The sequence below is a fragment of the Astatotilapia calliptera genome, chromosome 6 (genome assembly GCF_964374335.1).
Source record: "Astatotilapia calliptera chromosome 6, fAstCal68.1, whole genome shotgun sequence".
NCBI lineage: Eukaryota > Metazoa > Chordata > Actinopteri > Cichliformes > Cichlidae > Astatotilapia > Astatotilapia calliptera.
The window spans coordinates 11,139,310-11,162,237 of record NC_137427.1 but is presented as its reverse complement, the minus strand read 5'-3'; the positions used below and the strand labels follow the sequence as shown (position 1 = coordinate 11,162,237).

Below are 22,928 nucleotides of genomic sequence, written 5' to 3'. Positions count from 1 at the left end.
TCAAAATTATGATTTCAAAGTGTAATATTATATCAGACTATGTAAATGTAAATTAGTGCTTTACCGCAACATCGAAGGACATTCCTGGCTTGAAATATTTTGGAGTTCTTTTAAAGTGGATCGTATAGGGTGATGTAACAATCTGGATACCTCTCAGCTCGGCCTCCACCATTTCACTACCTGTGACGGGGTACAAGAAAATAATTATACACACAAAAACTTGTCAGAATTCATTTGTTTTTCTATTACTCACTTTGTTTTCACCGAAAATAAAAACAAAAAACAGTAATTTCTCATTTCTGACACAGATGGGTTTTTTTTATTTAATTTTTTTTGTTTTGTTGATACTCATATACTATCTCTAAAGCTGATGGACCATTGAAATTAACATATCGTTAGCTTCATAGCATAAGTGCCTAAGTCATTGGACTAAGTCAATGACTTAGGCACTTATGCTATGAAGCTAACGATATAGGAAAATCTGACCAAAAAGATGGGCTTTCTTTCTTACCACTTTCTGTCAGCACACTGACAGATACAAATATGGCGCCCCCTACAAGGCTGTTGATTTCCCTCTCAACTTTTGTTATGTCTTCCCTCCTCAGTGTCACCTCTCCTTCACCATTTTCAATCTAATTCAGAAACATAAAGATGTTCATGTAAAGATATGTTCCGCAGTTATAGCACAATAATACAGTTTCTGAATAGTAGGAGGTATTTAAATTCTTATGTCAGCATTGCTTTATATGGAAAGGCTAAATCTTAAGTATAAATATGGGCTCACCGGCACTCTCTGAAGAGAGTCTGGAAAACTCTGCTTACTTTGGTCCTTTTTGATGACCCCAAATACCACATAGGCTGTTCCATCCACCTCCTGACCAAACAGATACCTTAAACCATGAAATAAAGATGTGCTTGTGAACAACCAGTTCGAACCCAGGTCAAAATGTAACAATAAATGATCACATATATACTACTTAAATCCACAAAACAATTACATACGTAGCTTTGATTCTGACGGTGAAATCTCTGCTGTTCACGTGGAAGAACTGTGTTAATGGTGTCAGTTTCACCTCAAAACTGGGAAGAACTGCAAGATTAAAATATTTTCTTTGTCAAGTTCAAATTGCTATTTGTATGGCACATTTAAAAACAGTAAAGAAATGTTGTGCAGGTACTGTACAGATAATGGGATGCTCACCATACTCTTTGACCTCAAATTCTGCAGAATAGATTTGCTGTGGGTTGCTCTGGAATTTTGCCACCACTTTCCACAATCCAGTACTAAACACACACACACACACACACACACACACACACACACACACACACACACACACACACACACACACACACACACACAGAGAGAGAGAGACAGATATTAATCAAACAAATAATTCAAGAATTTGTAAAACTGAAGGTAACACATTAATTAGACTGCAGAGTATATTCTACACACAGGATTCACATTGTTATTATTATTATTATTATTATTATTATTGCTAATAATAATAATAATAATAATAATAATAATAATAATAGTACTCACCTAACAATTTCACCAAGCTGGAAATCTCCAGAATGAATACCTGATTTTAGAGAGACTGGGTCAAGTGGTAAAACAATGCCTTCAGGTGTCTGTGGAAAAACATAAATTTTCAAAACTAAGATATAAATGAAAATATTAAAAAAATCTAATAAAAAAAGTTTGTGTTTTCGTTGTTTTGCTACGGCTGATTGCAAAATGTCACTTTCAATTCTGAGCCCATGAAGAATAAAACACAATACCACAAACTCAATGGCAATGGAAGCATCAGATTGGGCTGCTTCATCCCTCTCTACAGGCTCCATCTGGGGTGTCAGTGCAAACATCCTGAAATGAACTGAAGGGAAGAGAAGATGTTATTTTTGCTGCTCGGGCAGTGATGTATACATGTTGGGAGGAATATTTAATAAAGAAGTTTGGTTTTCTAATTTAAATTTAAAATATTTCTTAATCAAACCGAGGGAAATATATGACTTTTTTCCTTTCAAATCTTCACTGAAAAAAATTATCAGATGTTCTAACCTTTTTCAATGGGACTGCATGGACTACACAAAACAGCTTTCTAATTTGTGAAAAGTGATGCCATAGTCACATAATTACTGTAACAAACTCTAAATTATTGGAGCAGCACCATGTTTCCTTAAGTTTATTGAATGGCCCTGAAAAAATATTGAATCTGTATTAAATAAAATAAAGGTAGAACTATGGAAGCATGGAACACACGACACGGGAGCTCTAGTTTTCCATTCCAGCTTTATTCACCTCCATACATCAACTGAGCACATCGCACCCAAACACAACAAAAACCCCTCCTCTAAGCTTGGGTTTGAGTGGAGCCCTCTAGTGGGTCACCACAGAACTACCCTTGTGTGTGCTGTTTCTCAGTCATGAGGTAGCGGTAGACTCACCTTTGCTGTTTGGTGTATAAAGGGTCTTGTCTGTCTGAATGAAGATGTAACCAGACTGGAAGGAAACCATGACGACTTTCTCCAGGAGGCGGTCGGGGAACTGAGCCTGTAGGTACACGTACTGCTTCGCGTTGGGATCTTTACTGAAGTCTCCTGCAGGGATCTGAAACCAGTATGAAAAGTCTATAAAGACTTGGATGGCATATTCAATGATAATTGAATATTTAATGAAATAGAAATAACAACAATATTATCATACAGTAAACAAATAATTCAACTTACCGTTACTTTCCCAAGCTGCTGAAAGTTATTTGCATTGTTGAGGGTCACAGATGTTGTTGCCAGCCTTTTAGTTTTGGTTGGATGGTTCATCACATTGATTTCAACCCTAACGTCTCCTCCAGTGCAGTCTTGACACTCCACAAAGATGTTTTCTGCAGTTCCCACCCGCAACAAGTTTGGGGCAGACATCACTTGCCTGCAGAGTGGTGGTAACATAGAAAGATGTTAATGATTTTAGTCTCTGTGTAGATAAACACATGCTGTTACTGACTAAAGAATAAATTATTTATTTATTATGTTATATGTTCATTTTAGACACTAAGAAAAACATGTTAATAATTGCTGAAATAATTATTTTTAATTAAAAATTAAAAATGAATTATTATTTTTATCTATTTATTTATTGTATAAAGGTTTTATGAACAAATACTTTCAAAAAAAAGTATTTATCGGCTGTTTTCCCATGTGACCCTTAATTATAATTTTTTAATTTGTGGGTTTTTAAAAAATATTTTTCAAGGTTTTGAGGAAGTGGAAATAGCCAGTATTCAGTAAGAGTGTTACATAGGAATTCTTAATTCCCAGGTTGACAAATGCTATCTTTGTGCTTCTTTGCTAAAGTCTGAGCTCACATTTTTGAATACTCTCTATATATTGCAGTGCAGCCTGATGCCAGTTTGTTGATTCATCATTATTATTCATAGACAATATAAACCATTTTATATCATAAAGTTATTGTAGATTTTGTAATCCTCTTTAAGGTCTGTTTAACATGAGAAGATCATGTCTTGAGTTAGAATATACCCTTTCACAATGTTTAAAACACTTTAGATGCTGTTCTTTGATGTTGTTCTTTCTTTATCATAATGACAGTTCTTTTCCCTATAATATATGACTGGTTGCTTGAAAAGGAGCCACAGTGACAACATAAAGAGATTGTCATTATAAACATCAGATGTTTTAACCCATGGAAAGGTTCGTTTTTTGGGTAAATTCCGATTGGTTATGAGCTATGTGCTGGACTTTAAACACAATCAGTGATCTATTGATTATCTTGAATAAAGTCCAAAACTAAATCAATACATCTTTTCATCATGCTTCTGGAGTCTATTTGCTTTGTCTGGCGTAATGCACCACTGTGCAAACTCTGGACAAAGTTTAGGACAACTTCTTGGCATCACTTTAAATACCAGATTACCTTGACTTATGTTACATAAGCTGCAGACCTGGCTGCAGCTTCTCATTACACAAAATAACAAATAAAATAAAGTTAGCAATAAAGTTAGTTGGACTGTGGTTTCATTAATATTTTTTTCCATAAGTTTTTCCTCATTCCTTTTCCTTCAAATACCACCCATGCCTTCTTGCTTAAAAAAGAATGTGAAACTATGCAAAATAAAATAATATATTCATGCAAAAATTCAATTCAATTCAATTCAATTCAATGCAATTAAACCTTCTGCACACATCCAAGATAATAACATTGGCTTTATTTTGCATGAATTAATTCAACCTCACTGGGAATGTGTAAAAGTACAGCAGGTCTACTTACAATGGAGCTCCATCAGCCACAGAAGTGAGAGAAGCAAAGGCCAGAGAGGCCAGCAGCAGCAGAGTTCTCCTCATTATCCCGACCCTTTTCTGCTGCTAAAGTAAACCGTGGCCGTGCAGCATCCTTCTTTTATTCACTAACCTCCCGCCTAGTGCACTCCCACAAAATGTCTATTCATCCTCTTTCCAAACACATGTACACACAATTTCCCAGCAGCAGGTTGGGAAACAGTTTAGTCCTGATACATATTATCTCTTCTCTAAAGAAACAAGTAAACACTGGAAAATCAATAAAGGTTTACATGTTTAAATAATGTCTTACCATGCAGTTTAGTAATTAGTTCACGGGATCTAGTAAATATTCTTTTGTGTTTTATAAAATGTCATGTTATTGCTCATATTATTGTACTGCCTGTTTTGAATCCACATATCCACCAGTATGTAAAAATTATCAGACAAGTGGTCTGATCAAAACATATTGAGTAACTTTACATGACGTATTTGGCTGGGATTTTTGAAGTTTCAGCAGCAGGGATTTTTTTTTACAGTAAAATCCTGACGCCAATGTATGAGATCTTGTATTTTAGGATTTCAATGACAGGGAAAGAAAAGAAAGCAAAAGGGATCCTGCCTTTACCCTCAGAACAAACTTATACTTCTCTGTGCCACATTAACCAAGGGCATAGAGCACTGCTAACAATCCTCCAAAATGCTTATCATTTAAAGGTGGTGGCATTTATATAATGGTCAGTTGATACTACGCTGTAAAATCTAATCTAATCTAATCTGTAAAAACTATGCAAACTTGGTGCCTCAAAAAAATTGGGTAAAGTTTTACTTAAGATGATTAAGCCTGGGCATCTTACTCAATTTGAGTACACTGTACAGCCTCATTAGTTCCCAGAACTCAAAAAATTGAGCAAGTTTACTTAAGATAATTAAGCTAGGGCAACCTATTGATTTTGGGTACACTGTACAACCTTGTCAGTTCCCAGAACTCAAAATAAATATGCAAACTCGTTGCCTCAAAAAATTGAGTGAAGTTTCCTTAAGATGACTAAGTTAGGGCAACTTATTCACTGTGAGTACAGAGTAAAAACCTGTTTCCAGAACTCAAAAAAACTATGCAAATTCGTTGCCTCAAAAAAACCAAGTAAAGCTTACTTATGTCTGTGAAGGTTCTCAGTCATCCAGGTCATCGTAGTCAAAGGAGCTTGCAAAGAAAAGCGTCTGGACTTCTTAAAGAAGTCCAGACGCTTTTCTTAAAGCTCACTTAAGATGACTGTTAGGACAACTTATTCATTGCAAGTATGCAGTATTAAGAATAACTTGATATTCTTGGGAGAGTCATAGGAGAGACGGAGAATAAACTTAACCTGGGTGTCTACTGTCTTGTGCAGTCTGGGAGATGATTGAATGTTAGGGTGGGTACAGCTTCTTCTGCGGTGGGGTCGGGTGGGCTGCCCCGGGTCCTGTGGGGCTGGGCGGTCCTGGTGTTGTGTTTAGTATGTTGCTCTGCTTCTTTTGCTTGTTTTCTCTTTTTTCTCTCTCAACAGGTGATCCAGGAGATTTTTTCTCGTCTTTCTCTTTTTAAGTGCCCTTTCTCACTGTCCCCCTTCCCTTCTGTTTTTCTTTTCCTTCATCTTTCTTTCTCCCTTTCCTATCCCTCACTCATGTCTGTCCCATCTGTAACAACTGAAAATAAAATCAAATAAATAATAACAACAAAGGTTGATCAAATGGACCAATACGGCAAGGCTGTGATGATCCACTGGCAAAGTAAATCCATTGGGTATCCTTGCTGGTCTTCAGACAACAATTCTGACGGCTAAAGAACCAAATGGGACAGGCAAAAAAAAAAAAAAGAATAACTTGATATTTCTGACAGTACAATACTAATTATTTACCTACTGACAAACATTTCAAGTTCAACTAAATGAAAAAACAATTTGTGGTAACCTGAATATGGTTAACAATAATTAACAACACTTTTTGTAATGATGTTAAAATAAGCCCAACTTTAATTTTCAAATGCAAAAACGTTTAACAGCCAACATACTGGACACTGTTCTCTTGAACAACAAACAATTACATTGCCATCACTGTTATAATCTTACAATGAAACAAAGTCTCAGATTTAATTATTCTGAAAATAAGTTTAGGCCTACCACAAGTGTGTTTTGTACTTACTTATATAATGAAAATAAAACATATTTATTGTTCTGTCACAAATGCAGTCTCTAATTTAAACACCGCATTTGTTTTTCATTCCAACACAGGAGCTGGAATGTTGTATTATTTTAAGGATGCCTTGTTTCCAGTCCAGGCATTACTGCCTGAATGACTGTCATGGATCGAGGTGATGCAAATGTAAGTGCAGAAGAAAGTCTTTAACTTCCCTTAGGTACAGTGGCAGTGGATGTGGGTTGGAGATGCAATGAGCTTGAACCTGCAGGCGGCCATCTTTACAAGTACGAATTTTGCAAAAAAGTGCCCCTCTGTCAGCCAAACACATCTGTTCTCTGATTGGATTGTTACATTTGTGATTGACATGACATTGACCAATCAGATAAAAGGAAGAAAAATAGGGTCAAAATTCGTACTTGTGACTTGCAGGTTTTTTTTTTTTTTGGCTAAGTCCACAAACAAATCTTTTTTACACACACACAAATTCTTTTTACACATACAAATCCTGATTTACAAATACAAAATTTTGAGCCCATACACAGGTAACTCCTGGCATATCGTTTTCAACCCCCCTGTGGTCTTTTGCCATTCAGGTTAAACATGATATATATAGTTAGTTAGTCGTGGCTATGGATTGAAAATACCCCCCAAACCCCACCCCTAACAGCTGCACCTCCTGAAAAATTTTGCCTGGCTCTTATCTCACTTTTTTTTATTTCAAACAATCAACAGAAAATTTCGCAGACATATTTTTATATAAGGTTTTTAAGGCTGTGGTGTTCATTTTCAAGTAACATGAGCCCAGCGGCAGAGGGAGTGTTCGCCCAGGGCGCCAAACAGGCTAGGACCACCACTGGACTCACCTTCACTGCATCTACAATCATGCCTCACTGGCTTAAAACCTGTGCGCTGCTTGTGCTGTTGTTGTTTTTGGTGTTGATGTGTACAGCTGGCAGCAGGAGGGCTTTGAATGTAGGCTACTGTTACAGCAACTGGGTGATCACTGTAAGGGTGGACAGCACGCAGCTTGGTCGAGGTTGAGGTGCGCGGGGGTCCTGCCTGAGGGCAGCATGCTGTCCGCTTCGGCACGCAGGCTGCATGGTCCTGCGATCTTTTTTTCTTTGGTAATCTGAAGTGCACGCAAACCAGTAAACAAATTAAAAAAATTACTGTTGATAAACTATAATATAAAAATTACAATAAAAATTCTCAACAACAAAAACAATTGGTAAAAATATAATTAATATGTAAACAACTTAATAACCCCCAAAGTGTCTAAGCCACGTGATGTGTCAGTGCAACACCGAAACATAAGGGGGGGGAGCAAAGCGTGCCTGCTCTCCGCTGACGCAGGAGCGGCGAGTCCAGCGACCTGGCTGTTTCGTTTTTGCCGAAAGCACAGCATAGCAAACAAGCAGAACTAGAAAGTAAAGAATTGATCTAACCAGGCTAGTATCGATCCGATACCGATCCCGACTTGGGATCCATACTATCGATATTTGGATCGATCCGCCCACCACTACCTCCCGCACTGAGAAGCAAAATTTCCAGCTTACTTAGTTTTTCTAAGTTAAGACAACACAAATAAATTGAGTTGATCAGCGGTTTTGCATAAAAAGTACCGGTAACTTACTTAAATTTACTTCTAATAATAAATTGATTAAAAAATGAGTTCAGCCTACTTAATATTTTTAATTAAACACAATATTAGGTTTTACAGTGTATGGAGTATATACTGTCGAATATTCTTTTCTTTTCTGTTTTTTAACAACTCATGTTATTGTTCTGTCTCATTTGAATCAAAATATACACCAGTATGTAAAGGTAATCAGACAAGATTAAATTGTCTGTATGTAATCAATTATTGTAAATGTAAATGCTATCAGGAAATGATCAGACAAGAGAGGGTTTTCAGGAAACACTGTTAAATGTTCAGTTTCTATGCCATATTTTAAAACAAGATCTAGAGTGCGATTAAAGTGGTGGGTGGGTTCTTTTACATTTCAAGAGAAGCCAATTGAGTCTAACAACTATGGAAGACCATTTCCGCCACAAAAAAAAAAATCCCTAGCTTGAAATTTCAAGTTATCTTTCTCAAAAATCCAACTTATTAACTGGACATTTTGAGAAAAGTAACCCGAATTTTTAAGTTAGCTCTGCCAATCAGTAATCTACGTGAATGATGCAATTTTCTTGTTACCCGGAAGGATATGCCGCAGAGGAATGCACACTCAAAACCGGATTGCAACAAACTGGAGCTTTCGAGAGTACATTTGCTGTAACGGCATGTGATTCAGCTAATAACACAAGGATTTCATCATTGGTGAAGCCACGCTGAAAATACTCAGCAATTTGTGGATTCATGACTGGCTGTAATACTGATAGCTTAGCATTTGTAGCTGAGGGCTTCAGCTTCCGGGTAGCAAGGAAATTACATCATTAACGTAGATTACTGATTGGCAGCGCTAACTCAAAATTTCGAGTTACTTTTCTCAAAATTCTGAATTAATTTCAAGTTAACAAAATTTATTAATTTAAAATTTTTTGAATTAATAAGTCGAAACTCAAAATTACGAGATATGGATACTTTTTTTTTTCAGTGGCAGAAACGGGCGTTCATAAATAACAGATTAAATGCTGTGTTGAGGCTGTCATTTTTAGCATCTACATGGATGTTAAAATCACCCACAATAATTATTTTATCTGAGCTGAGCACTAAATCAGATAAAAGTCTGAGAAATCCGACAGAGACTCTGTGTAAGGCCCAGGTGGATGATAGATGATCACAAATAATCAGAATCAGAAATACTTTATTAATCCCGAAGGAAATTATAGGTTACAGCAGGCAGCACGCTAATGGCGCATGCGCACTTACAAAGGAACCCTCCGACCAAACTTTATACAAACATCACATTGGGAAGACATGTCAGAGAGGTAGGCTGATAGGAAAAAACAATGAAAATACATAACATGAGGTGAGAGGAGGAGAAAAAAACTCCACTCAGACTGAGCTCCTAATGGGAGAACAGTTTGAGAACAGAAAAAAAACACCCCAGCACAAAAAGCACATGTCTGTCAATACACCATAGACCGCATGAAATGATGGTGGTTTTTCCTTTAGTGCGAACAACTGCATGTGAATTTCACAGCCTCTCTAGCAGTCCGACACTGGTCTCTCAATCTCCCATTGGAGAGCCGTGAGCTTCTCCAGGATGTTATCAATCTTGCTCTCAAAGAGCAAATTCTGAGAACTCACAACCGCTGTGAGCTTCTCCAAGATGTTATCCAATTTTCGCTCAGTCTTAGTCTGAGTGTTCACAGCAGCCTCAAGCTTCTCCAAGATCTTATCCGTGCTGCGTTCAATGAGCCCATTTTGAGAAGTCACGACTGTTAGAGTGAATTGTTAAATGTTTGTCATTTTTATGTTTACCATTTGTACATTGTTTTAACTCTGATGAAAGAAATTCCACTGTCCTTCCCCCCAGATTCTCGAGGTTCTAGGTGGGGGGCTGTAGTCTTTTTTCACAGACACATCCTTGTGCTTTTGATGTAAGCTTCCTGCGTTTATGACCCTTTGGTCAGCAGGAGGTCTGACACACACACACACACACACACACACACACACACACACACACACACACACACACACACACACACACACATTGCGAGAGAGATATATATTGATCAATCAAATAGTCCAAGCATTTGTAAAACTCAAGGCAGCACATTAATCAGACTGCAGACTATATTCTACACACAGGATCTAATTAGACTACAATTGCCAAATTATGGAAGTGTATAAGTTATGCATGATTGATTATATAGTAAAATTAATCAATGTAGCACATACTAAACTTCATAATATACACTAATAATAATAATAATAATAATAATAATGTGGCCAGCTGAGTATTCTTAACAGCAAAGCACCCATGCAAAAGTTAAACTTACTGTTCTACAGAAATTAGATAGGGGGAGATCTTTATTGGACACTTCAGCTATACTACACTGTGCTTCAGATGGTCAATGACTACATGTCTGAACTGAGTCATGGTTCTAAATTCTTTCCATCAACAATAACTGTCAGTGAATTTATACTGCAGCATCAACAAGAACAGTTAAGCGAACAGATAAGAGTCACATAAACTTAAACAAAAAACAACGAGCATCTTAAACAGAAACACATTTTCGAAAAGCATGATGGGAGATAACTAGCCACTCCCCACATGCCACAATAATGATAATAATAATCACAGTAATAATAATAATACTCACCTAACAATTTCACCAAGCTGGAAATCTCCAGAATGAATACCTGATTTTAGAGCGACTATATCAAGTGGTAAAACAATGCCTTCAGGTGTCTGGAAAAAAAATAAACCACTATTAACAGTGCAATGCTAGTGCACTAGTATTGCTAGTGGTGGTTTTGGACAGTGTATTAGTTTCCAAACTAATATGTAAATGACAATATAAAAAAATTCAAGACAAAGTTGATGTATTTTGGTTGTTTTGTTTCTTTGCAAATAAAATATTCGTTTTCCTTGCATAATGTCACTTTCAATTCTGAGCCCATGAAGAATAAAACACAATACCACAAACTCAATGGCAATGGAAGGATCAGATTGGGCTGCTTCATCCCTCTCTACAGGCTCCATCTGGGGTGTCAGTGCAAACATCCTGAAACGAACTGAAGGGAAGAGAAGATGTTATTTTTGCTGCTCGAGCAGTGATGTATACATGTTGGGAGGAATATTTAATCAAGAAGTTCAGTTTAGTAATTTCATTTAAGGTCATTCATTTAAAATGTGTCTTAGTCAAACTGAGGGAAATATGTGATTTTTTTCCTTTCAAATCTTCACTGAAAATAATTATCAAACCTTTTTCCAAGGGACTGCATGGACTACACAAAGCAGCTTTCTAATTTGTGTAAGGTGATGCCATAGCCACATAATTACTGTAACAAGCAGTTTTTTGTCTCAAACTCAAAACGAAATTATTGGAGCAGCACCATGTTTCATTAAGTTTATTGAATGGTCCTGAAAAAAATATTGAATCTGTATTAAATAAAATAAAGGTAGAACTATGGAAGCATGGAACACACAACACGGGAGCTCTAGTTTTCCATTCCAGCTTTATTCACCTCCATACATCAACTGAGCACATCGCACCCAAACACAACAAAAACCCCTCCTCTAAGCTTGGGTTTGAGTGGAGCCCTCTAGTGGGTCACCACAGAACTACCCTTGTGTGTGCTGTTTCTCAGTCATGAGGTAGCGGTAGACTCACCTTTGCTGTTTGGTGTATAAAGGGTCTTGTCTGTCTGAATGAAGATGTAACCAGACTGGAAGGAAACCATGACGACTTTCTCCAGGAGGCGGTCGGGGAACTGAGCCTGTAGGTACACGTACTGCTTCACATTGGGATCTTTACTGAAGTCTCCTGCAGGGATCTGAAACCAGTATGAAAAGTCTATAAAGACTTGGATGGCATATTCAATGATAATTGAATATTTAATGAAATAGAAATAACAACAATATTATCATACAGTAAACAAATAATTCAACTTACCGTTACTTTCCCAAGCTGCTGAAAGTCATTTGCATTGTTGAGGGTCACAGATGTTGTTGCCAGCCTTTTAGTTTTGGTTGGATGGTTCATCACATTGATTTCAACCCTAACGTCTCCTCCAGTGCAGTCTTGACACTCCACAAAGATGTTTTCTGCAGTTCCCACCCGCAACAAGTTTGGGGCAGACATCACTTGCCTGCAGAGTGGTGGTAACATAGAAAGATGTTAATGATTTTAGTCTCTGTGTAGATAAACACATGCTGTTACTGACTAAAGAATAAATTATTTATTTATTATGTTATATGTTCATTTTAGACACTACACAGCAAATTCAAAAGTGTTAAATGTTTTGGTATTAATAGTCTTCTTGCAAAAGTAGAGTTAATTTTACTCTAAGCAGAGTCACATTCTTTTAATGTAACTCTGAGGTGTAAAATGATAGTAGTTAAAATCGAGTGTTAAAAATGAGTGTTTCTCTGTCAAATCTGGAGGTGTTACAATGGAAACATTAACTCTTGACCTCTTAACTCTGAACTCCTAGAGGGGCTATGACACCATCATCATCATCATCATCATCATCATCATTGTTTATTTGTATAGCACTTTAAGAACACACCAGGCAGACCAAAGTGCTGAACAACACAGATCAAAACAACAACCAAATTAAAAATACCATAAAATCATTACAAACAATAAAATAAATAAGAAGGTGTCAGTTTCCTACAGAGTTAAAAGCCAGGGAATAAAAATAGGTTTTCAATCTGGACTTAAAGACCTGCACTGATGACGCTTGTCTAATTTGGAGGGGAAGGTTATTCCAGAGCATCGGAGCCGCAATTGAAAAGGCACGGTCTCCTCTGCATTTCAGCCGCGACTTAGGGACCGACAGCAGCAGCTGCTCAGCTGAACGGAGCGAGCGAGGAGGAACATGTGGCTTCAGCAAGTCAGATAAGTACACAGGCGCCAGACCATTTAAAGATTTAAAAACCAATAAAAGGACCTTAAAACGAACCCTAAAATCAATGGGAAGCCAATGCAAGGAAGCCAGAACCGGAGTGATGTGATCGAATTTCCTACTACCGGTTAAAAATCGCGCCGCCGCGTTTTGCACTAACTGCAGGCGTGACAAGGTGCCCGACCCGACCCCTATTAAAAGGGAATTACAATAGTCCAGACGTGAGGTGATAAAAGCATGAATAAGAGTTTCCAAATTGGGTTTGGAAAGGAAAGGCTTAACCTTCGACAGGCGTCTGAGGTGATAAAAAGCTGATTTTACCACCCCACTTACATGACCTTCAAAAGTAAGCGCAGAATCAAGTTTAACACCAAGATTAGTGACTGAACTTTTCAGATGAGAGGTCAAATCACCAAAATCACCAATAGAGTGAATTCACAGACTCCGCCCCCAGCACGGCTCCAATCGAAGCTGAAGTGAAGCCGTTTCAGAACATTTTGCTCTACATATTTGAGTTGTTTGCCATGCTTGGTAAGTCATTTTTTCAAAGATTGTTTCAATTATTATTATGAGCTTTTACTTCTGTGGCTCTTTGGAGTTGAGACAAAGCTGTGTGAAAGGCATTAGCCATGTTGCTCGGTGATAGCATAATATTCTGTTTTAGCTAGCTGAAAGGTATTGTTTGCAGGCAAATACCACAGCCTTGAAAAAAGCTTGCATGTGAATTTTCAGTCAAACTTTTGGTCAAATACACCTAAAACAATGTCTAGAATGTGAAATGTTGGTATAATGGTGCTACTTGAAGCCTGAAACCGATCGCCCATAAAAAAATAAAAAAAATAAAAATAAAAATAAAAAAAATTAAAAAAAAACACGAGCAAACAGCAGTAGCTGACGTCCTGACTGGATTCTACGTTAGCATAGATCCCTCCAGAGTTTTGTGCACACGGTTTAGGTAAAAATGAAAAAGGTTGAGGTTTTACATTTAGTTCAGTATTACCTGTTGCCTGTGTCCTTGTCTTTTGGGAAAATACTTTACACAAGTAATGGCTCAAAGAGGATTCCTTTATTTATTTATTTTTTTTACTGTGCTGCAATTGTTTACTGGATTATTTGTGCCATTAATTAGTGTCAACTAATTTTTATTTGATCTCCGCACAGGATATGCTTGTGAAGATGGAATATGGGGGAGAGCAGAAGTGCGCTGAAGTTCCACAAAGGGATGAATGAAGGACATGCATATTGTATTGAAGAAATAAGTGATGAGAATGCTGTTATTTGCATTTACCATGTCAGACCTTTTGATAAACAAAATTCTAATGAAAGTGAGAACATGTATACTGTTACATCTTTCAGAAAATGTTTTGAAATTGTGGTGCACAGTTCAGAATAAATGTTTTTCAAAAACCATTGCATCTTTTTAGTAAATGTTTATTTCCAAAAGAAATTTCTAGAAGTTCAGAACAGTAAAATTCCTGCTTTTTAGAATGAATTAGAAGATAACTCTTACGTAGTTAAACTAAAATACTCTTTGAGAGTTAATATATAAACTCTTAACACCAAGTGTTAAATTATCAACTCCAGACAGATTTGGTGTTTAACACTAAATCAGAGTTAACGTACCAACTCTCCAAAAAGAGTTAAATTAACACTCTCTGGTGTGGACCCATATAGACACTTTAATAGTGTTGAAATCAAATCCGACAGTGTTAATTTGGACATGCTGGATTTGCTGTGTATGAAAAACATTAATAAGTGCTGAAATAATTATTTTTAATTAAAAATTAAAGATGAATTATTATTTTTATCTATTTATTTATTGTATAAAGGTTTTATGGACAAATACTTTCAAAAAAAGTATTTACCGGCTGTTTTCCCATGTGACTCTTCTTGATTATGTGATCTATTGATTATCTTGAATAAAGTCCAAAACTAAATCAATACATCTTTTCATCATGCTTCTGGAGTCTATTTGCTTTGTCTGGCGTAATGCACCACTGTGCAAACTCTGGACAAAGTTTAGGACAACTTCTTGGCATCACTTTAAATACCAGATTACCTTGACTTATGTTACATAAGCTGCAGACCTGGCTGCAGCTTCTCATTACACAAAATAACAAATAAAATAAAGTTAGCAATAAAGTTAGTTGGACTGTGGTTTCATTAATAATATTTTTTTTCCATAAGTTTTTCCTCATTCCTTTTCCTTCAAATACCACCCATGCCTTCTTGCTTAAAAAAGAATGTGAAACTATGCAAAATAAAATAATATATTCATGCAAAAATTCAATTCGATTCAATTCAATTCAATTCAATGCAATTAAACCTTCTGCACACATCCAAGATAATAACATTGGCTTTGTTTTGCATGAATTAATTCAACCTCACTGGGAATGTGTAAAAGTACAGCAGGTCTACTTACAATGGAGCTCCATCAGCCACAGAAGTGAGAGAAACAAAGGCCAGAGAGGCCAGCAGCAGCAGAGTCCTCCTCATTATCCCGACCCTTTTCTGCTGCTAAAGTAAACCGTGGCCGTGCAGCATCCTTCACTGTAAAAAGAATAACCCTATTCAAATTTTAAAAAATGATGTCCAGTTGTCACATCCAAAATATTTGGCTTTATAGAATCCAAATTGAGTCACTTGATATGACCTGATACTTTTATGTTGATATAAACAATATTACTAGACTTGACTGAAACGTTAAATTTTGCATTGATCCAAATTGATTTTTTTACATAGAACCATATTTTAATTATTGAACCAAGCTAATATATTGAAATTTAACCAACCTAATGTATTCACATCGAACCAAATTAACATGAACTAATATGTTTGTGTTGAAGCCAGGTAATTGATTTACATATATTCAAACTATATTTTTTACATTTCATTTTATTTCAGTTCAAAAATGCTCTGCATTTCCTATAAAAAACAAGACAGTTGGCCAACCAATTATTTCAAAATTATTTATTGTTCCAAACCATTTTAACTATAATCAATAGAGAGGATTAGTAATATACAGATTTAGTGCTACGGCAGAAATGATTAGAGAAATGTTTGTTTTATAAAACCTGCAATCTTTTGAAAACCAGTATAAAACCTGCAACCTGTCTAAAACTGGCATAAAACCATTATAAAAACTCTTTTTAAACCAATTTGCAAGTACTCAAAAATGTTTATATGTGCACTGTGCCTGTACAATGTAAAAAAAAAAAAAATCTACACATGTATCAATGAAATCAACTTAAATCTCCCTTTCAAATGGGTGTTCTTATAAATTTTGAATGTAGAATACCACTGCAGGCCAACCAAGCAAAATAACCAAGCACACATGCACATGCATGTGCACATACACATGCACACATGCATGCAAACACACTACTGTGCAGTGTTAAGTTCACAATTAAGTTTGCGAATCTTAGAGGTCATCTTGTTAAAGTCAAGCTCCATCATAATCTTTTGAAGAGCCTCAAAGGTGAACCTGAATCCTCGTGGATATTCCATATTAAGAGCATAACAGAGTCCAAAGACCATTGCCACTCCAGCTGCCACAGAAGGCAACTCATTCAGGACTTCCACACCATCAATGATTATCCCGATGTCTCGAGGCTGATGTAGGAGGCTTGAGTTGTCCCTGAAGACGAAGAGTGCCATGGTGGTACTCTGCAGCTCTTCCTCAGCTTCATCTTTCTGGGATATCTTGAGGTAAAATATGGAACAAAATGTACAAGTGAAGAACTGAAGTCTGGCACACCTGATAAATCTTTGACCATAATAAACTACTATTTTGATAGTTGTTTGGTCACAGACTATTAGAACAATTATTTGACTAATCAGATTGTGAATTGCATAATCATTAAATTAAATCAATGGTGGAACAAAGCCCAAGAAAAAAAAAAAGAAAACAATACAGAACCCTAAGATATTAACTTGATGAGTTGATTAATCGTTGCTGTCCTACATTAATCACTGCATTTAATAGCAGAGTTGTCAAATTTACATCAAGAGACTGCATCTCATGTAGAGACAGAACAGATATGGACATACCATGTATTCTTTTATCAAGTCCTCAACACATCAGCAAGGTGAATGAGAGGATAATGAGGGAGAGTCTAGATTATTATGAAATGTTTAAAAAGGATGTGCAGTGTAAATGCAAAATGATACCTGTTCAGATTAAATGAAAATGTATGCTTCAGCCATGGAATGGATGGAGCGATCTGTGGTTCTGAAAGCATACAGAAAAAAAAGAATAATGTTACTTCTCTATAAAACACATAACATAGAAAAACCAAGAAATACGTAACATGACATACCAAACAGTCTACAGACCAGCCATTAGCGACTAAGTTTGGCATAGGGTCAATTTTTTGCTGTTAAAATTACAATTTCTTCAGAAAATGCACATTTTTCCGAGCCGCGCCTGAAAGTCAATTGAAGGAATTAGTCTTATGTCATTGATCTTATATGCTGGCGTGTTATTTCTGTCTCTAAATCATGCACATTAATAATTATCTTTTGCGCTCGGTGTACACACACATAACACACAGATATTTATATGAAGAGAGACAAACGTGCGCGCACAAACACAAGCTTGTGTCTAGAAACCGCGAGCTCACCAGAAAAATTCAAACGAAGCGGAGCACGGAGTTATACTATGAATGTTATGAACTATGAACTTATGCTAGCTAGCTTTATCCACCACCGATGCATCGTGGTAACGCTAGCTAGTTGGGCAAAAAGCCGTTTTTTACCAGTATACTAACTTGTATTCCCGACTGTGATGGTCGGTTTCTGGTAACCAGTTCTAACGTTGCGCAGGATAGCTAGCTAGCTTATAGCTAGCAGCTACAATCATGCAAAAATTAGGGGTGGCTGTCGACCCAGCTTAAATGGGGTTATTTTCTGCAATTTTGGCAATACAAATTATAAAAGCTTTTGTAACACACTTGGCTTTACTTACGTTTATTTTCAGATGAAATTAATCAAAGATGTGACATGATGTTTCCTATGGAACGCCAGGACTGCCATAATGAATTAATTAAATACACCATTAAATAATTAATTAAATGTGGCAATAATTAATTAAAATTGGAATTAATTAATTAAATAAATAGTTATGATATATGTAATTAATTAATTATTGACACATTTAATTAATTATTTATGTATTTCATGTTTTAATTAATTATTGACACATTTAATTAATTAATTATTGACATATTTAATTAATTATTTATGTATTTCACATTTTAATTAATTATTGACACATTTAATTAATTATTGACACATTTAATTAATTATTTAATGATATATTTATTTATTTCATTTTGGCAGTCCTGACGCCTGGCTCTCATCATGAAATAATTTTATCTGTCAGCCTCACCCATCAAACTCAGGGGGCGGGGTTAACGCTGATCGAGTCAAAACCATTGCTTTGGCCTGGTGGCCATTGTTTCTAGCACACAACCGGCATGTGGAAGCTAACAGAACTGAGCTTTGAAAAACCCTGTTTGTGTGTTACCAAATACCGTTTTAATATTTTTTTAGCCGAGAATGTAGTGGTTTAATCTTCATGTGTCTGGTCGGTTTGTCAAGATACAGCCTCTTTGCAAAAGTGTTTCGATGATTTCGGAGATGTCGTCCCAGTCTCACGGCAAAGCGTGGGATAGACCCGCTCGCCTCGCAAGCAATCCCACCGACAAAGCGCAGGCCCCGGTACACAGCTGTAGTAACCCCCGCTGACTTCTTTTACTGAGGTTATATTTATCGGTGTTTTGTTTCCTGATGTTCTTATGTGTCCTACGTGTTTCAGTCGCCAATTCTGAATTATAACTAACATTAAAAACATGTTTAAGGAGGAGAGAGAGCAAATAAATCTGTTTAACATCTGATCTTTGGGTTTTTGTTCAGTAATCAGCATGACCTGTGTATAAACACATAAAAGAGATAACGTTGGTGTTTCCGTCATGTAGTAACTGCTGGCTTTAACTGTACAAAGGTTGTTCGACACTATGAAACACATACAGACTTCATGATGTTCGGCTAATATTTTTATTGTGAATATTAATCATGCTGACCTCGCTCTGTACACCACGCAGCGAGGTCAGCATATCCACGATATCCTCAGCTCCATGAGTTAACAAAGTTTCCCAGCTGACTATCTAACTGCCAACTATTCCAGAGACGTGAAAATATACAGCATAAAGAAAAGTGTAAGAGACTCAGCAGCAGATTAGAATAACAGTTTGTGGCGTGAATAAGACACGGCGGGACCACGAAGCAACGTTCAGAGTCATCTTTATTTACATCTCACCACACCACAACACCCCCAAACCCCTCAGTCCCCGTGTTTTTAACTAGGCGGGCGTGATTAAGGATGCCGTGCAGGTGCGTCCGCCCTCCCTGCACGGCACCGCAGACCACGCCCCACCACATACCCCCATCGCCCGATTGAGGCCGGGGAGCCATCCGGCCGAACCTACTCCCCCACCGCCAGTGGGAGAGGGAGTCAGCCCGGACAGCTGGCACCCCCAGGCCCCGGCCAAGCGACGGGGAGGTGCGAGTTCAGGCGGCCGCCCGCGAATCCAGCGGCGCAGGCAAAGCTGGTTCGGAAGTCTGACACGTGACAGGTGCACCCGGCGCGGCCGGCACAAGCGTGAGCCCCAGCTCACAGGTGGCTGGGCAGAGGTGTGGCGTGTACAGGCCTCTGGTGGTGGTGAGGCCGTTCTGGCGAGCACGGCGATCTCAAGCGTGGCGCCCGCCTCGCTCGCCAGTTCCACTCGAGCAAGCTCCCCTGGCACTGGGACCTCCAGCTCCTTGCGCGGCCCCTCCGTCACCGCTGTCGCTCCCTGCTGGAGCAGCCCATAGCGCGACTCCTCCGTCACTACTGCTCCCTCCGCCGCCACTCCCGGCTCGAGCAGCCCCTCGTGCAGCTCCTCTTTCTCCAACCGGCGCAGACCCTCGCGCACCTCGTCTGCCGCCTCCGGTTGGAGCGGCTCATCCACCACTCCCGGCAGGAGCAGCCCTTCACCTGGCTGTTCCCCCTCCTCCGGCAGGCGCAGATCCCCGCGCGCCTCGTCTGCCACCTCCGGCTGCTGAGGTGCCTCACGCGGCTCCTCCACCGCTTCACTGTCCTCGGGACACACCTGTGGGGGTGGCGCCCAGGCCCAGAGCAGCGCCGCCAGCTCCCCAATCCTTTCCAGGTGCCGCTCGGACTGGTCCTGCAGCTCTTCCTGCTGGCGACGCACCTCCGCCGCCTGCTCCCGCTGGGCGGCCGCCATTTCGGCCACCCTCTGGGCCAGCTCCTCCATTCCCTGGCTCCGATATGGACCCGCCGTGCTGCCTCCTGGGTTTCGGCACCAATGTGGCGTGAATAAGACACGGCGGGACCACGGAGCAACGTTCAGAGTCATCTTTATTTACATCTCACCACACCACAACACCCCCAAACCCCTCAGTCCCCGTGTTTTTAACTAGGCGGGCGTGATTAAGGATGCCGTGCAGGTGCGTCCGCCCTCCCTGCACGGCACCGCAGACCACGCCCCACCACACAGTTATACATTTAATAAATCACCAAATGAATCCAAGAAACGAGCAAACCTGTTCCGACAATTTGAATTTGTATTCCCTCAGCTGCAGACTCGCTGCTGTTTAAATGTTTGAAAAGGAAGATTAGATATAAACAAACGTCAAACATAGACTCAGTCTGCCTTCACATTTGATATGAGGCCAGCACGTATAGTGGCCTCAGCAGGCTATTACTGAAATACACGTGCTATATCATAAACTATGATATAAACAGGGAGGTCCTATTAACATGTTTAGTTTTAAAGGACACCTTCCTGCCTTTAGTCTCAGTCATGAGCAGTATTCGTTTTCTTCTAACATCCAGAAGTCTGCACAATGTGTTTCATAGTTTGTAACAAGCCTTTGACAGGTAAACATAACATGACCGAAAAAGCAAAAAAAAAAAAAAAAAAAAAAAAAAAGAGAGAGAGAGAGAGAGAGAGTGTTGACATAAGAAGAGAAAATGCTCTCAATTATGGAGACAGGCAAATGGTTCATTTATGTTTGATGTGTGTTTATTCCTCCCTAAATATCGTCGGTGAAGTTCGCCATGCACGTCAGATTTTCCTGCGCATTTTTATACCTCTGCCAACAGAGAGAGAAAAAAAAATCACATTCTAACAGACAGCTGGTGCTTAGAATACAGTTGAATAACTATTAAAAAACAGATGATATTTAGATGATAGTTCAGTCTAACACATGTGCCAGTGAACCATTAAACGTCTGTGAAACTATGCAGTTATGAAACGTAACTTTAACCTCAGCCAAACCGATTTGCTCAGTTGTAAATAAAACAGCGAAGTAAACGTGACCCGACAGACAGAACCTGAGTGAATGAAGTCCAGCGTTTAACCACTGAGAGCTAAAACTCAGCTGAGGTTTGAAAGCTGTGTGCTGGTGATTGGACATCAGCCGCTGATAAAGCTGGCTCGCCTATAAAGTGCTCTGTAAGGAAACAAGCTCCAGCAGCTCTGCGCTCGGGGAAAATACTATATTTACTTATCTTGTGCAGAAAAATGCGCTGACATTGCTTTATATCGAGCACCGGCTGCCCAGTTAAACTGTGACTATCACCAGGTAACTAGGCGTGTTTCTTGAATTAGCAGCAGGTGTTAAACAGCTGGCAGATGAGGAGGAGGATGCATGCAGGTAAACTGAGGGTCTGCTGAGCTGATCGCTGGTTTCGTGAGAAAAATGTCAGCTCGTTCTTTATGTTACAGAAGCACAGAGACACAAGACCAGGCGGAAAGAGACGATCGTTCGGTGAAAAAGAGAATCTGCGAATGCAACATGTGGAACACGGAGAGTGGAATATGTAAACAAACCGGTTAATGTACCCCCTCGGTGCGCTCTGCATGCTAACTGTTAGCAGAGCTAGTGAAATCTCTGAAAACATCTGAGCACTTTTGCAAACATGTTCTATGTTGACAACCTGACCAGACATACGGCGCGACATTCGCGGCTAAAACACTGTTAAAAGTGTAGCTGGTGACAGAAAAACGGCCTGTGATTTGATCTGCATTCTGGGATAACTGGCTGCCCCAAGTCTACACAAGCAATCGATTATCTAGGATCGACCTGTTTTGACTTACTTTGCACGGCAACCAATCAAATGTTAGAGAAGCTGCATGGGCAGCGTTAACCCCGCCCCCTGAGTTTGATGGGTGAGGCTGACAGATAAAATTATTTCATGACGAGAGCCAGGCGTCAGGACTGCCAAAATGAAATAAATAAATATATCATTAAATAATTAATTAAATGTGTCAATAATTAATTAAATGTGTCAATAATTAATTAAAATGTGAAATACATAAATAATTAATTAAATGTGTCAATAATTAATTAATTAAATGTGTCAATAATTAATTAAAATGTGAAATACATAAATAATTAATTAAATGTGTCAATAATTAATTAATTACATGTGTCATAACTATTTATTTAATTAATTAATTCCAATTTTAATTAATTATTGCCACATTTAATTAATTATTTAATGGTGTATTTAATTAATTCATTATGGCAGTCCTGGCGTTCCATAGTTTCCAGCAGCCATGCAGAATAAAAATGGGTCCCGGTCTATTTCTGGTGGGCGTGTTCAAGTGCAAATCACTTTGACTCAAATTAAAGATATTATCTGTTCAACATGAAAAGAAATATATGTTTTGAGAGAAATCAAAGACTTTGCGTTGTGTCCTTTGTACAGATATTTAGTTTCATCCAAATCAAAAGTGGTATTTTAAAATGCAAAAAGAAAGGGTTTCACAATCAAATCAATGATTTTATTCTGTTTTGAATGGCACTTATTAGATTGAATGAATGACTGCATGTTAGACTTTTTTCAGTGTTCTTTTAT

The 22,928-nt window shown here is 38.3% G+C and overlaps 2 protein-coding genes and 2 long non-coding RNA genes across 6 annotated transcripts in view; 1 reads left to right on the top strand and 3 right to left on the bottom strand.

Annotated features, from left to right (window-relative positions):
- The window catches only part of LOC113023848 (complement C3-like), a 31,856-nt gene extending 27,362 nt beyond the window's left edge, over window positions 1–4,494 (bottom strand). The window contains exons 1-10 of the mRNA XM_080302365.1: window positions 4,289–4,494; window positions 2,737–2,932; window positions 2,455–2,617; window positions 1,789–1,883; window positions 1,550–1,638; window positions 1,202–1,284; window positions 1,003–1,090; window positions 785–890; window positions 512–632; window positions 65–180 (exon numbers count right to left, since the gene is read on the bottom strand). Coding sequence (XP_080158491.1) covers window positions 65–180; window positions 512–632; window positions 785–890; window positions 1,003–1,090; window positions 1,202–1,284; window positions 1,550–1,638; window positions 1,789–1,883; window positions 2,455–2,617; window positions 2,737–2,932; window positions 4,289–4,362 — 1,131 coding nt within the window. The 5' untranslated portion in view covers window positions 4,363–4,494. The remainder of the gene's footprint in view (window positions 1–64; window positions 181–511; window positions 633–784; window positions 891–1,002; window positions 1,091–1,201; window positions 1,285–1,549; window positions 1,639–1,788; window positions 1,884–2,454; window positions 2,618–2,736; window positions 2,933–4,288) is intronic.
- Window positions 4,495–7,132: 2,638 nt separating this feature from the next.
- Window positions 7,133–15,569, bottom strand: LOC145429202 (complement C3-like). Of its 3 annotated transcripts, none has more exons than XM_080302370.1 (6): window positions 15,423–15,569; window positions 12,046–12,241; window positions 11,764–11,926; window positions 11,070–11,164; window positions 10,750–10,838; window positions 7,133–7,603 (listed from the first exon to the last, which is right to left on the bottom strand). In XM_080302370.1, the coding sequence occupies exons 1-6, from the start codon at window positions 15,494–15,496 to the stop codon at window positions 7,261–7,263; spliced, it is 960 nt and encodes a 319-aa protein (XP_080158496.1). In that variant the 5' UTR covers window positions 15,497–15,569; the 3' UTR covers window positions 7,133–7,260. The 3 variants fall into 3 exon arrangements, with proteins under 3 accessions (XP_080158496.1, XP_080158499.1, XP_080158497.1); XM_080302373.1 differs by lacking the exon at window positions 7,133–7,603 and adding an exon at window positions 9,697–9,861 and having other exon boundaries at window positions 15,423–15,568; XM_080302371.1 differs by lacking the exon at window positions 7,133–7,603 and adding an exon at window positions 9,780–10,064 and having other exon boundaries at window positions 15,423–15,568.
- On the top strand, window positions 13,158–14,410 carry LOC145429204 (uncharacterized). The gene is made up of 2 exons (XR_013909424.1): window positions 13,158–13,531; window positions 14,162–14,410. It is a non-coding gene; the product is annotated as an uncharacterized LOC145429204 (long non-coding RNA).
- A 386-nt stretch (window positions 15,570–15,955) lies between the features above and the next one.
- On the bottom strand, window positions 15,956–18,013 carry LOC113019165 (uncharacterized). Its single transcript, XR_003271966.2, has 3 exons — window positions 17,967–18,013; window positions 17,171–17,231; window positions 15,956–16,702 (listed from the first exon to the last, which is right to left on the bottom strand). It is a non-coding gene; the product is annotated as an uncharacterized LOC113019165 (long non-coding RNA).
- Between the last annotated feature and the right edge of the window lie 4,915 nt (window positions 18,014–22,928).

What these genes read in the sequence shown, in the direction of transcription:
- LOC145429202 (XM_080302370.1), bottom strand. Translation starts at nt 15,496, where the DNA reads ATGAGGAGGACTCTGCTGCTGCTGGCCTCTCTGGCCTTTGTTTCTCTC. An exon ending in AGCAGCTTGGGAAAGTAACG is followed by an intron (nt 11,927 to 12,045) that starts GTAAGTTGAATT and finishes TACTGGTTTCAG; the next exon opens with ATCCCTGCAGGAGACTTCAG. An exon ending in CCATTGCCATTGAGTTTGTG is followed by an intron (nt 10,839 to 11,069) that starts GTATTGTGTTTT and finishes TTTTTTTTCCAG; the next exon opens with ACACCTGAAGGCATTGTTTT.